At 43.5% G+C, this 15,468-nt stretch overlaps 1 protein-coding gene across 1 annotated transcript in view; it reads left to right on the forward strand.

Moving 5' to 3' along the window:
- The window catches only part of EEPD1 (endonuclease/exonuclease/phosphatase family domain containing 1), an 85,946-nt gene extending 80,536 nt beyond the window's left edge, over positions 1–5,410 (forward strand). Inside the window, exons 6-7 of the mRNA XM_050937726.1 lie at positions 4,376–4,570; positions 4,820–5,410. Coding sequence (XP_050793683.1) covers positions 4,376–4,570; positions 4,820–5,019 — 395 coding nt within the window. The 3' untranslated portion in view covers positions 5,020–5,410. The remainder of the gene's footprint in view (positions 1–4,375; positions 4,571–4,819) is intronic.
- The last annotated feature ends 10,058 nt before the right edge of the window (positions 5,411–15,468 follow it).

Consider the following 15,468-nt stretch of genomic DNA (forward strand, 5'->3'; position numbering starts at 1 on the left):
AGCACATGGTGGAAAATCTATTTCATTGCTATGGGACTGATCCAAAGCTCACTGAAGTCAATGGAAAGATTACCATTGAGTTAGGTGGACTTTGGATCAGCCCCTGTGAGACTGCTGGAAGGAAATGAGGGCGTCACAATTCTCTGAGAGAAAACAGTGTTCAACTCTGCTTATTATCTAGTAGGAGATATGTATGTATAAATATCTCCTGTCTGTGTGTTCCTTTCTATGCATCCGAAGAAGTGACCTGTAGCCAGGAGTGGCGCCAGGGTTTCTGACGCCGTAGGCGGACGGCCATTTCTCCGCCCCCTGCGGGTCCGGTGGACCTACCACAGTCATGCCGGCGGATGGTCCGCTGGTCTAAAGGCTCCGGTGGACCTGCTGCAAGCATGACTGCGGTAGGTCCGCTAGAGCCTTTACACCAGCGCACCGTCCGCCGAAATGACTGTGGCAGCTCCACCAGAGCCTTTCCAGCAGCGGACTGTCCGCCGGCATGACTGTGGTAGGTCCACCGGACCCGCGTGCTGCCCTCCTGGCAAAATAGCGCCCCCCCCTCAAAATTCTGGCATCCTAGGCCATTGCCTAGGTTGCCTAAATGGTAGCGCCGGCCCTGGCTGTAGCTCACGAAAGCTCATGCTGAAATAAATTTGTTAGTCTCTAAGGGGCCACAAGTAACCCTGTTCTTTTTGCGGATACAGACTAACATGGCTGCTCCTCTGAAACTAGTAGGAGATGGTGATTTATCTTTCGTTGACTATCGTTGCAAAGGATCTAGACATGCCTTCACTAATCACTTTGGTATACGGATGATTAAATAAAGAGATTGGGCAGGGGAGTAGAGCATTGATAAGAGTCTTCTTGCCCTGAAATTGCAACGTACAGAGGTTTTTTGCATTTCAATACTCTGGCTGTCAGGTAGGCTAAGAAAGTGTTCTTCTCCACTGCCATAAAGCTAACCAAGTATAGCTCAGGGAAACTGTTCCGAGTAGTGGACAGCTTAATGAATCTGCTTTGTCTCTGTTTGGAAACAGAACATAGTGGAATCTTTCTCACTAGGAAGACTTTTCCATCTATTTAATTAAGATCACTTTGATCTGGATGATTCTGGCTATGGTAATGTGAGAACCCAGAAGACTGGACAAGCATGCCATCATCTCAAAGCTGAGTGCCACCTGATCTTGCCAGCTGAGATTCTGGAAGTGCAAGGCTCAGACTTGTGAGAGGGACCTTTGTTACTCACAAACAGTGAAAACTGGACTGGTGGGGGCTGTTTGGAGTTTTTTTTATGAAGATTACTAATACCTCCTTTTGGGGAGAAAAAAATGTACTAGATTCTCACAACTGTTAGCCTTTTGCTCAGGAAGCCATCGCTGAACGATAGCAATCTTGCCAATCATGGCTCAGTCTCAAAACTTCTTTTCTTGAAGAGAGTGATGGGTAAAGTTGCAGCAAGATGCTTCTGGGATCCTTGTGCTCCTGTTCAGTCTAGTTTCCAGCAGGGATGTTGTGACTGCGTTAGTTTTCTTGGCCAGTGACTTTGGCCAAAGGCTGCATCTCTATGTGGATTCTTTTAGCTATTTCAGCAGTTTTTGATATCCTTGCTCAAGAGCAATTGTAGACCTAATATGAGGCTGGAGAGGTGCTTTTGGTGGCTCTGTTCTTCCTCTCTAAAAAGGGGAAGGATAGTCCAGTGATTAGAGGTAATTAGCGTGGTCTGCCACCTACTTCACTGCAACACTGTAACATCATGACCCAATGTGATCTGATTCATTTCCCTGCTCTTACCAAGACTGGGATCTTAGTTGGTTGTGGGACAGACATGCGAAACTCAGGACTGATGGATATCATCCTGTGCGTGTTAGTGCACGAAAGGTGGTACCCGACCAGACTGGATATAGGCTGGAAGGTGGGAATAAAAAGGATTTAAAATTTAAAAGGATGCCTTCAAGCATTTGTTTCATAAGCTGTTAAAATGGTGTTCTCTATTTGTAGTACTGAGTCAGAAGCATGAAAGTAAACCAATTACTTCCAGAGTGGTTCTGACCTCATCCATCAGGCAGGCATTGATTTCCCTTGTAATTCTAATGGAGCTGAAAATAGCATGATTTTTTATTTTAAAAGAGAAACCACTGTCACAAACACTCTGCAGAGTAATTACTAAATATCATGTTGTTTGTGATACTCTTAGAAGATTGAAAACAATGGTGGTTTCTCGGTTTCATTATTTTTAATCAGGTAAAGGTTGATCCTACCACCCTCTTTCGTATGGGGCAGCTCGGTTTTGCAGTATCTTTTCCCCTTCTAAAGCATTAGCAAAAAGATGAATGCAGTGTAGTTGTAGCTGTGTCAGTCCCAGGATATTAGAGAGACGAGGTGGGGGAGGCAGTATTTTATACGGGACCAACATCTGTTCATGAGAGAACTTGTCAACTGCTTGTCTCTCTCACCAACAGAAGTTGGTCCAGCAAGCAAAAAGATAGCAGGGAACAGGGTTTGTGGTTTAATTTAAGCTCCCTCTGCTGGCTGACTGCCTCTACAGCAACAGAACGTAATTGTAACCAATTAGACCAGGGGCCTTTCAGACCTAGGGGAGAGTTCAGCTACTGGTTAGAGCTGGATCTAGGATGGGTACAGTCCAGGAAACAAGCCAAGAGTCAGTACAGGAGGGACAGAAGCCAAATGCCACAGCCTGAGGGTAAACCAGAGTTTGTAAGCCAGAGGCAGAGCCAAGGATCAGTACCAGAGAGACTGAAGCCGAATCCAGAACCAGAGGGTCAATCAGAGCAGTAAGCCAGAGACAGAGCCTGGGATTGAAGCCAGAGGGGAGCAGGGTCTGGAACAAGGGCAAGCACAGCTGCAGACATGGTGCACATCGAGGAGCTGCTGATCTGCTGTGGGAACCAGGCTTATAAGCAGGGTTGCGAAACCAGCAGCCAGTTGAGGATGTGGCCACTCTGTACAATGGGGTCCCTGGCTGCCTAGCAGTGAAGTTAGTCAGGGAGCAGGCCAGTATCTGGACCTAGCTGATCTGGTCTGTGACGATAGTTGTAGGTTGGTACATCAATAGCAGATATTTGAAATAAACTCATTCTCGAAGAATGGCAATTTTTAACAAACACACACATTATTAATGCACACGATATTCTCCATCAGATTTTCTGAGGTCAAATTTCAGGCTATTTTAGCACACTTGTGTCCTTTTTAGCAGTTTACTCATAGTCATTCACCAGATTATAATGCAATGACTTCTTTGGTTGGACACCAGCATCACTGAGGTCATCACCACAGCTTTGAGAGCGGTCTGAGTTAGGTACCAGAGGAGTCTTTTATCAAGGGATGGAAGAGACACAAATATCTAGAGGCTGATTCTCTTCTTACATTAGCGTAATCAAAGATATCTTCAGTGATAGCCTTGGAGCTACACTGGTGTCAAAGCAGCAGGATATTTCAGGAATGGGGATGAGGTTTAAAAATAAAATATTTGGAATCTAGACAATTTTCCACATATATTTAAGGTGAGATTTTTAAAGAAGCCTAAAGAAGTTGAGCGCATAACATCCTTAGTTCCTTTCATAATCTCAACCTTAGACAAACTCTGAGGTATCTCAAAGTTCCACAAAATCCATTGAATCACATAGGCAAATAAATATATTTCTTCTATAGATTTATAGAGTCCTGGATTATGAATTGCAAGGGGCCACGACTGCTGCTTCTGCCACCAGTCTCACAGGCTGCTAGACCTGGTGTTTTTTTTTTAATTTCTTAAATCTACAATTTTAGAATGAGTGTCCTGCATTCTCATGTTTTTCTGGCACTGATCCATCCTTGAGGAAGACACACCCTTCTTTGTATTTTCACAAAAATGTCTTGATGGCAAAACTGTAAAAGGACAGCATCAGGGCATATTGGGCCCAAAATGTAGATCTCGTTTAAAACAAAACAACAAACAAGCGAACAAAACCCTCCCACCTTTTACAACGCTTAAGATTCCTAAGATTGGCAAGATCAGATTTACCACCACTTGGTGGTACGGTCAGTCTGTCATTGTGTACAAATGGATAGTTCTCCAGACATAGTTGTGATGAGGGAAATTCAAAAAGGAAACAAGCAGCATAAATTGTGCAATGTATATTGGATTTCCAGATTCTTTTTATGAATTGTAATAACCCGCGTGACTATTAGTAAGATAGGTAAGCTAATGTGTGTGTTCACAATAGAAGGTTTTTAACCCTATCCTGTCATGTTAAAAAAACAAACAGCACTATGCAAAGTAAATTCAGCATCACTACTAGGGATTGTATTTCTTTTCCCACAGCCCATATTTAATCACTGATTTTTTTTCTCTATCCTTTTCTTGTCCTTTTAATTTTTCTAGGAGAAAAAGATGTGATCATTTTAGGAGATTTTAACCAAGCCCCAGACAGCAGTGACCTCGATCTTTTGAGAAAAGAAAAGTTCCATCACCTAGTCCCTGCAAATACATATACAAACATCAGCACAAAGAATCCTCAGGGATCTAAGTCACTGGATAACATCTGGATCAGTCGAAGCTTGAAAAAGGTCTTCACAGGTAAAATGTCTCTACCAGCGGAAACAATGTTTGAAAACACCTTCTTTATATGACCCTTCCAGACTGGCATCTTGACTCACCCCTGGATAGTGATACCTCAGCAGCAGCCCCATTGATGTCAGTTGGAGGGAGATTTCTCATGTGCATAAGCATTTGCAGAATTGGGCCCTAGGTCTTATGTGAATTAAGCTTCTTTCCTCTGGCCTCTTTCCATATTAATCTTTGTCTCTGCAATTGTTCTGCATGCAGGTCACTGGGCTGTTGTGAGAGAAGGCCTTACAAATATATGGATCCCTGATAACTGGTCCTGGGGAGGAGTGGCTTCAGAACACTGCCCTGTATTAGCTGAATTTTACATGGAAAAGGACTGGAACAGAAAAGAGGTGACCCGAAATGGAAACGGGGTGACCGTGGAACGCAGTGATTCAAACATTAAACATGAACGATGATGAACTAGGGGTTGACAGGACCCAGTGAGAAGATCCCATCGCTTGAGGCTCAACTGTGAAGCAGAACTGCCTCCCCACCCCATTTAGAAAGCATCAACCTCTGCTTCTGATGATGTCTCTCCCCTACCCCTCCCCACCCTCCCAGTGCCCCTCATGGGTGTTTTAGGGTATCTCACTGCAGCACAGCGATTTGTAACTTTTTATGGACGCAATGGACGCTTTCACGCCTGGGGACTTGGAGGAGAATCATACAGAAAATAAAATGCACTTTTACTATGGCACATTATCTCTGTTTAAACCCAGTGGAACAGGGCTTTTGTTGTTGTTGATGTTTTTAATTGATTCCTTGTAAAGTGAAGCAATAATGGAGACCATAAAAAGAGAAAAGAGACACCTTGGAAAGTGTCAGTGATTTGTCGAGTATAGTTTAACACTTGCAAAAACTGCCATGACATAACATTTCTTTCCGACCAATACATGATCTGAACTGGGGATTATATAGGGCTAGTTTGAGTCCTTTGATCTCGGAGAGGCAAACGTATTCCCCAGTTCTCCCGTTGCTCTTGAAGGTGGAGAGTAATTTACTTCATCCTTTTTCAGAATCCAGCTTACTCCCACCGTGCACCCAGCCAGCTACTCAAGCTGGCAGTGAGTGGGCAGAGCCAAAGTTGCTGCTCTTCTCTGACTCCTTGCTCACAGGGTGAAATATTGGCGGAGCAGCCCCTGCTTCCCACCCTGCAGATGGAGCTGTAATCTGAGTAACCTTGGTACGGCTGAGCAAAGAATTTGCGTTGGTCTTGGAGACAATCTTGCCCATAGTATTTATCCATGAGTTAGCATTTTTAACAAACAGCTGTCTCCACAGTGCAGTGGTGCACGTCAGTGGGCTGTGAATTCTAATGCTAACCAACATCCTCAGCCAGGACTAAATTAACATGCCCGAGAGAACTTTTAGTGCACACCAGCAGGGGCTACACAGGCCATTAGTATGCGACACTTTGGTGCACATTCGAATTCACATCCCACTGATATGCACTACCACATCAGGTAGGCAAGCCCTAACTTTTTCTTTCCTGAAAGCAGAGGGAATACAGTCCTAGAGTCATGAAGCTTAAGGCCAGAAGAGATCACAAGCTCATCTAATCTGATTTCCTGTATATCACAGGCCATTAATACCACTCAGCACCCACACACTATACCCAACACCTGAAATTAGACCAGAGTATTACACCCACTGGAGACTGGACTGTTATGGGCCATAGGCATAGAACAGGAGGAACTGAGGTGCACCAATGCCACAACCATCTTAGGGAAATGATTAAATGAGATCTGTCTGGACAGTCCTTTCTTGAACATGGTGTGAAGTGTGGGGCAGTGCTGGGGGGAATTTGTTTCCCTTGCCTGTCCTGTGGCGAGAGGACTTCAGTCAACAGGCTGTCAATCTAATAGCTGGAGCCAAGCACTACATTTGCACATATGCACAATTCTCAAAATAATTATTGGAAAGCAAGAGACATAAAGCCAACCAGGATATGAAAAAGCAAATCAGCATTTACTGAAGGAATGTGTTGTGTTTGAAAGGAGCCGTAGCCCTGCCAATGGCCTGCTAAGGTGCACTCTGTTCTAGGCTCTAACAGATGATCCAGCACATTTTCATGATTCATGAAGAGAAAAGGTTTATAACATTGTGCTATGGAGAAAAAATAAATCACAGCTTTCTATCTGAGTGGGTTATTATAAGTGAGTGCTTAAAAGAAAATACATTAATCTCCCCACACCACTTTCATTGTACTGGCTTTTGCAAATAATGTCTGAACACTTAGTTAGTAGTAAAGTGATATCACTCGCACATACACATTGTTCTTTTGCAGACACAATTATTTTGAACAGGTTTTCTTAAATTAAAAAAAAGGAAACTGGAATAAAATAAACTTCTTTACACCTGATTCTGAACTCACACCACTCTAAATCCTGGGCTAACTCCACTGAAGACCATGAGAGGTATGTCAGAGTAAGTGAAGTCAGAACCAAGCTCTTTGTCTAAAGAGAATTTGCAACAGGCTGGGCAGGTTCTTAGAAGAAATTTGTTGTTCACTCTCCCTTTCCAGTTTTAGCTAATGGATACAGCTCAAACACACCCAGTTCAGTTACACTGTTGGTTTAAGGTTGGGGAGAAAATAAACTGTACTAAGAAAAATGAACTTTGAATAGCAAATAGAAGATTACTTCATAAAGTATACTTAATGTTTGTTACAGACTCTTCTATTAGCTTTCAAGTTAAGGGGGAAATGTTAAGCATGAAACATACTGTAGTGTAACCCTTTCCTAAATGTTTCATAAAGCAAAAGATTTAATACACAGTTTGCAGTTATATTGCACCTTCCATTCAGAGACACCCTGGTTCTGGAAACCCTGTGCACATGCTAAACTTTCAGCACAGGGGTAATCCCATTGGCTTCTTAAATCCATGCATGAATGTTTGCAGGATTGGGGCCATAGATCTCAGAGGATTTTACAAAGATATGTCCTTTGAGTCCCATTTTCACACATACAGAGAAACTGAGGCACGGTGACTTGCCTGAAGTCACAAAGTGAGTGACCAGCAGAGTTTGGAATAGCATCTAAGAGGTTTGCTAATGCCTAGGGCTGCATGGACCTGATTGTGGCATCTTTACTCATAGTGAGTGGCACCTAAACCCTCTATCCCACTGAAATCAACTGATCACTTGCAGAGTCAGGTATTACTCAACATGAATAAGGGTGGCAGAATCCAGGCCTATGTGAACAACCTATCAGCAGGAAGAGTTTTTCTTGTTTTTTTTTGGTTCTTAATATTTTCCTCCTGTATAAATGGCTGGAGACTGAATTTACCTTTTAGCTAATGAAATAAAAGTTAAATGGGACAGATCCTCAGCTGGTGTGAATCAGTGGAGTGGCACTGAAGTCAATGGAGCTATGTTGATTTATACCAGCTGAGGAGCTGGTCCAGCATGTTGATGGCAGCCTTTAAATTGTGGTACAAGCAGAAAAGTGGCTATAAAATGGCCTGGGGAGAATCTCTAGGGTCACAATGTGCAGAGATTGCTAGCAGAGCAGGTTTAATGCTAGCTGAACATTAGCCTTCCTGCTGTACAGGCACACCAGGGAAAGTTGATGAGGCAAGGCTGCAGGCCACTGAGGTTCCCCAGGAGAAAGGCAAGAAACTGCATGCAGAGTAGCTGTTTGTGAGCAGAAAGAGGAGCTCTTTTGGAGCAAGGAGAAGTCTACAGCATGGAGGAAACAGCCCAGATGCTTTTGAGTCTTGGCTATGAATGGTAAGTGAATTTCAGCTCTGTGTGAGAGCATGTAAAGTACAGGTGGGATAGTGCAGTGGTTTGAGCATTGGCCTGCTAAACACAGGGTTGTGAGCTCAGTCCTTGAGGGGACCATGTAGGGATCTGAGGCAAAAATCTGTGTGGGGATTGGTCCTGCTTTGAGCATGGGGTTGGACTAGATGATCTCCTGAGGTCCCTTCCACCCTGATATTCTGTGATTCTATTATGTCTTATGGAGATATAAATGGTGCATAGGCCTCTTGCCCTCTGCACAAGGGACTGTAGCAGCCATTAAGGGGAGTTTGCTCAGTTTGTTGTACATGGTGCTCTCTAAACATGCTGAAGAGGATGGGGGTGGCATTAATAGCTTTTGTTTGGAGTGGGGGCCTTGGGATGCTTTGCTTTCCAACACTTTCACAGCTTGCTCTTGTGTAGTTCTCATCTCGATAGCATCTCCATCGTGTTTACTCCACTTCCAAGCCAAACTAAACCCTGCAAATGCAGCCAGTTGTCTCCAACTCACACTGTGCTCCTTCCTGTTGCATTCATCTTAACCAGCAAATCAGAGAAGAGAAGCAAAACGTAGCAGGCAATTTTTGTGTGTGTGCCCCTAAGGCAGAAGCAAAAGTAGCTCACCTTTCCATAGCCATGTTGGCTCCACAGTGCTGACAGTAAGACAACTTGGGCCTGTCAGCAAACTAAGCAGATGGGATTCAGCCAGTGCGGAGAGGGCCTGGAACATGGTGCCATCTTCACAAGCCACTTGATATTACAGATAGGTCCAAGCTACAAACTTGAATAAAGATCTGGATTTTGACACACTCCCCCCAACACCTATTCAGGATGTTTGGATATGGAGGGAAAAGTGGGAGTGTTTGAGCTCTTAGGGGCACACAGGTCAGGTAAGACATTCAGATCTGGAGCCAGTTGTAGATTCTGAACCCATCCAGCCTTAGGTGGCGTTTTGTGGATCTGGGTTTGGTTGGAGCCTATCACTACTTATTAATCATTCTAACAACACACTTTAATTCAGTTAGTGTCTGAGATGCTGTACTTTCCAAGTGACCAGCTCATATGACTCTGCATTTTACCCTTTCAAAGGAGACACTATTCTCAGAGCAAGTTGTGAAAACCGATAAGGCTGCTTACTATATATGTCAATCTAGAGTAACTCCATTGGAGCCACTCTGCATTTACACCAGCAAGTGAGATCACAAGTGACTCCACTGAAAGTGACTGGAATTAGTCACACCAGTCTAAATACAGAGTAAGAGCTAAAGTTGATCTATAGTTTTCTTCCATCCTCAGGATACACAATCCATGTATTGGTGAGACTTTTAACTGAACAAATGAAAGCAAAATTTTTTTAGGCATCTATGGAAAATGACCCACTTGGAGTAAAGGTATCTGGATAGCTATAGCTCAGAGCTATTCACCTCAGTTAATTCTGTCTTCCACCTTTAGATAGGGTCCCAGGAAAGTTGTCTGTCTTTTGTAGTCAAGTTTGTTTTGCAAACCTAGTTTATTCCCAGTTTCAGATCACAATTAAGAAGAATTTCACTAGACAAAACTGTAATTAGTGAGGTATTTAGTTCTCTGTAGTATCATTTCTCTCCCCTCCTTCCTCCCACCACATACCTGAATTGACAGACATCTTAGAACACAAAGAATTAAATTCTCCTTGATTTCTTCAGCTGCCTTGTCCTGTTGACTTCAGGATCTGGCCTATGCTCTATACCAACAACCTGTGTTGCGTATTGGTTACCAGCTTGAACAATTAAGAGTGTGTGTATGTGGTGTTTAGATGTGCTTGTAATTATTAGAACAGAGAGCACGGGCTGTTGGGAGTCTGAAAGGACAGGAAAGAGGGGGAAGGAGTTGAGGAAGCTGAGTGAGAGTTACAGAGGGTGCAGCAGCAGCTTGGTAAAGGGGTTTCCACTGTAAATAAAGTCCCGTTGAAGCTTGTTAGTACCTTGCCTGCTTGATACAACAGTGTATAATACACGTCAATTGGTCAGATGACTTCAGTGACTTATTTAACAACACAGTGTTCTAAATGGTCTGCAGAAATAGTCCGTCTCTGGGCAAAATATTTCCTGGAAGGTCTCTCAGGCCAGTATAACCTAAAAGAGTGAATGCCAAAGAGTGATTAAATGGGTAATTCTGTCCTAGAGATGGGTTTTATCAAGCTATTGAGCGATCAGTGGCTAGGGAAGAATCATACCTAGATAAAGATCTAATGTTAATCAATCAAGCGTATCATCACTCTGAAAAAAACATCAGATTCAGTATCCTTTCACAAGGCTTGACCATGGAACTGGCCTACTGATGCCATGTACTGGTATGTAGCTGATTCAGGTTTGATCGACCATCACCTGGGTAGGGGATATGGGAGGGCTGCAAACATTTACTAAATACATCATAAGTAGCTCAATGGATTTTAAGACTCTTGTGGGCAGCTTGTATATTTTCCCCCTTGATTGAAATGAAATATTTTTGATCTATGTATCTCATAAGACTTGAATGACAGTGCAAGAGATTGAAATTCTCTGTGCAGAGAATAGGTAAAGAAAGCATGGCTAGTGCAAACTCCTCCACGGTACTGAAACTTTAAAACTAATGTTTTCTGATCACTATCAACCTTACTATATACTACATCAAAAATAGCCTGCGTTAAAAGACCATTAAAGTTGCAAAGTCAAGCACTCAAAAATAGTAAGTGATCATGTTAACTAAGACCGTATCATAATGCGTAGGCACAAGGGGGGCAAATTGATGTTGCATGGGCAACCTTAATGTTGGTATTTCCTGACTTTGGAATACTAGACTTTTGGTTCATCAGCACAAACCTCTACTGGCAGCAGTAGCAGGTATTCATCCTGAATGTGGGCCTGTCACTACAGGGGCATGAGACATACACTTTATCAATGGGTTTCCCAGCTATGTAGGGCAGAGGTGAGGATAGGTATGCTATGTTTTTAAATCTGTAGCAGGAAGGCAGGCCACAGGGGCCTAGGGAAGGTTCTAAGCAGAAGCTCTGCAGTGACACTGAGTAAGTGCAGCTTTAGGGACAATACTATTTCCCGTCTTCTAACAAAGTTCCTTCTTCAGTATTGGAAGAAAGTGACACTGTGATTCTCGTTCTCATGACTTTTGGCAGCAGAGACGGAGACTAGTGCAAGGGGAGGTGGGGGAAGGAGATTTAAGAAGGGCTGGAAATGGATGAAGGGCAGAAAGACTGGGGATGGGGAGAAAAGAGTGTAGTGAGGGGTTGGGGGTGAGGAGGTGGAACTGAGGGCAATAAATGAGGGGGGAGGACTAGCTCAGTGGTTTGAGTATTGGCCTGCTAAACACAGGGTTGTGAGTTTAATCCTTGAGGGGGCCACTTAGGTATCTGGAGCAAAAAATCAGTATGTGGTCTTGCTAGTGAAGGCAGGGGACTGGACTCAATGACCTTTCAAGATCCCTTCCAGTTCTAGGAGATAGGTATATCTCCAATTATTATTTACTGGGGGGAGGGATAGCTCAGTGGTTTGAGCACTGGCCTGCTAAACCCAGGCTTGTGAGTTCAATCCTTGAGGGAGCCATTTGGGGAACTGAGTCAAAATCTGGGGATTGGCCCTGCTTTGAGCAGGGGGTTGGATTAGATGACCTCCTGAGGTCCCTTCCAACCCTGATATTCTATGATTATCCAGGATTGGGGGACAGAATATAGGTTCAAGGTAATGTAGAGTGGGAGGATGAAAAGAGATGAGATTGCAAAGGAGGGGAGGGGGATAGATGAATTTAACAGACCCTGGCAGGAGGGAAGAATGTGAGACTAGCAAAGAAGAGATGGGGCAGGACCAGAGACTGGGAGGGGAGGACATTAAAGATGGGGCAAGTGGGCAGGAGAATGCAAACTGAGTTGGATGGAGGGGGACAGAATGACAGCTTCCCACTCCCATGGGCTAGGGCAGAGAATGTGGTTTGTGTCTCATTGCACTCATGGTTGGACACCCACAGCATGTGTCCATTGAAGAATCAGAGACATACTGGGGTTGGAACTTCCTTCCTAAAAGCTCCAGAATCAGAAGGCAGCGCAAAAATCCAGGTGATTTAAAAACACACAAACCTCAGTGTGGTTTTAAGCCAGTCTCATGCATTTTGGGTCTGGCTCAACTTTGGAATACTGGGGATTAGCAATCCTGCAAGGGCATGGAAGTGAGCATGTTTCATGGGTGACAAAAGATTGTGAATGAACAAGTGCAGCACATGGTGTGATAGGCAGGTAACAGGGAGAAAGGAAGGGAGGGAAGAGAAGAGTGAGCAGATTGAAGCACAGCAATTGAACAGAAACAGGTGTCCTGATTATTCACTTCAAAAATCTAATAGCCCTAACTGTAGTGGAAATTTGGCTACAGTAGGCAGCATGGAATTAGGTGAATTGGAATCAGGCCAGGACATTGGGGCAGTATTTCTAATCTTGTAATCAAATGACCACCAGTGACAGAGTTCAGTTATGTCTCCTCAGAGAGATGGCACTTCACTCCAACACCACAGTGTCCCTCGTTTCATGCTGAGGAATTGATACAGTACTGACTTGGAGAAGAGCGCCATCTGCTGAATCGCTAGCATCGTTTCCTGCATCACTAGTCTTTTTCTTGGTGTTTTCCTATTCAGACAGATTCTTATGCAGCATGATCCTGCATGCATTCCTATGATGGCTTGTTCTCTCACTGAACCATCACAATGGTGCCAGGGATCTCTGTATTTTCATCCTAAATGTTTTGAAGAGCCTGCAGATCCCCTGGACACTTGGGACAAATGGTCTAAGAGGAAGAGAATCTCATAGACACTGTGCAGTTGTCAAAATGTTTGACCTTTTTCCAACTCCTCATTATGTTGCTTGCTATTTTCATTCCCCGTTGTTTTTAGGTCTGTGTGATTAAAAATGGGGAACATTGTTAAAATAATTATGTCAATAAGGAATTAATTTAGATAGGATTAAAGCTGGAGGCATAACTTTACATGGCTATCTCTTTTGATTTAAATATTAAATACAAACATGCCATTAAAATTCAATAGTCACATGCAGACCTTAATTTAATATGGACTGTTTTGAGATATAGTCTATAATTATATTAGTATAGATAGTACCTAAAATTCCCTAGTAACCCCAAAATACTAATAGATGTTTTTCTACTGGTATTTGTCCTTCATATTTTATTTTAAAGCTACACTATCTAGTTATAAATAATAGATTAAAAAGAAACCTTTAATTTGGTATTTTCATTTTATGAAAAGTGACTAATTTTTTAACTCCATCTTACTTTTCAACTCTTTATGCCAATCATGTACTCTTTTTGCATTTCTCAGTTTAGGCAATGAATATGTCTGCTTCACTTCTGTTTAGATTTGTTTCCAGTCAGTCTTCCATTATGGTGGGTTGTTTTTGTTTGTTTTTCCCAATGCTACAATTCACCATCTGGGACTATTTAAATCTGAACTAAACTTGGTTCAATTAACTCATTTTATATTTATTTAAAATATTCCCCTTTGTCTTTCTTTCTCTTCTCTCCCCCCTAGTCCTAAACTTGTTAATGATGACCCTTCAAATATCTTTTGCAAGAGATGAACTGACTTAGTCTTGTGATGTGATCCACTTAATCCAGCATCATGCCAAATATGTAGCAATGAGTATTTACTGTCTTTACAGTGCTAAATAAGTGGACACCTTATATTGTTTTTTGTATTCTGTGATTGTGATGTTTCAATTCTCTTTCGTTTGACTTAAAAATATTGATACTATTTGTATTTTTTTGCGGTGCTACTAATCTATGAACTTCTCCTTATAGCAGGTCCAACCTGTAGAGCAGTTTAGATTAGGTTCAATGGGCAGGATTTTTAAAAGTAATTAGTGACTCTCGGATGCCTTGGTATTTAAGTGTTCAGACTGAGACACCTTACAGGGACCTTTGTTTTTGCTAGAGGCACTTTATTTTTATTTTGCTCTTCCAGGCATTTTTCTTGAAGACATCTTTGCACCTCCTAGATTCTGTGCTGCTTGAGGGGCCAGCATAGCCCTGGGCACAAGCAATCCCTGTGACTTACTTGGGCTATAGCTGCTCTACTGCCCATAACATTTGGAGCGTGGTGTCCTCCAGCCAGTCCCTTAGCATGCACTTCTGCTGCCCGTGCATGGTGCACCTTCCCCCCTGCCACTGGCAGTATTGTCTTAAAAGCCATTTCCACAACTTCTAAGGCCGGGGTGGCCAACCTGTGGCTCCAGAGCCATGTGCAGCTCTTCAGAAGTTAATATACAGCTCCTTGTATAGGCACTGATTCAGGGGCTGGAGCTACAGGCGCCAACTTTCCAATGTGCCGGGGGGTGCTCACTGCTCAACCCTGGCTCTGCCACAGGTCCTGCCCCCCTCCCCTGAGCCTGACGTGCCCTCGTTCCCCCCACACACACACGTGGCCTCCTGCACGCCACAAAACTGCTGATCAGGGGGTGCAGGGACAGGGAGGTGCTGTTCAGTGGGGCTGCTGGTAGGTGGGAGGTGCTGGGAGCTCAGGGGGGCAGAGGGGAACTGATGGGGGGTTGCTGACTTATTACTGTGGCTCCTCAGCAATGTACATTGGTAAATTCTGGTTCCTTCTCGGGTTCAGGTTGGCCACTCCTGCTCTAAGGAGTCCAGTGTGGTGTAAATGCGCCTTAGTGGGGGGATAGAGTCTGCCCCCTTATGCCTTTTCTCCTTCATGTCACTTTGGACCTTGTTCTCCTCTCACATACCCCAGTTTCACATTGACTTCATTTGAGTTACTCCTGATTTACACAATTTTATGTGAGTGGAGGTTCAGGCCCTCTGTTTTTATTTTTAAACTTGCTCTCTGTCCCCCTGTACCACTTGGCTCTGTGTTTGCTATCCCCTCACACAAGCTGAACAGGATTAGGCCAGCTTACTACTTGGCTTGGCGACCTCCTCAAGCAAACACTACGTGTTCCAGAAAGTGGTGGTGGTGTCAATTCAGTAGGGAGCATGCTACTCTTAGAGTTCCTACGGAACCAAGACCCCAGCCAGCTAAAAGCTATTTCCTCTATAAGGCATTTTCCATACAAGCTATTTGCGTAGCCGGAGAAGCTGTTTCTGTC

Source organism: Gopherus flavomarginatus, chromosome 2, assembly GCF_025201925.1.
Source record: "Gopherus flavomarginatus isolate rGopFla2 chromosome 2, rGopFla2.mat.asm, whole genome shotgun sequence".
In the NCBI taxonomy this organism is placed as follows: Eukaryota; Metazoa; Chordata; order Testudines; family Testudinidae; genus Gopherus; species Gopherus flavomarginatus.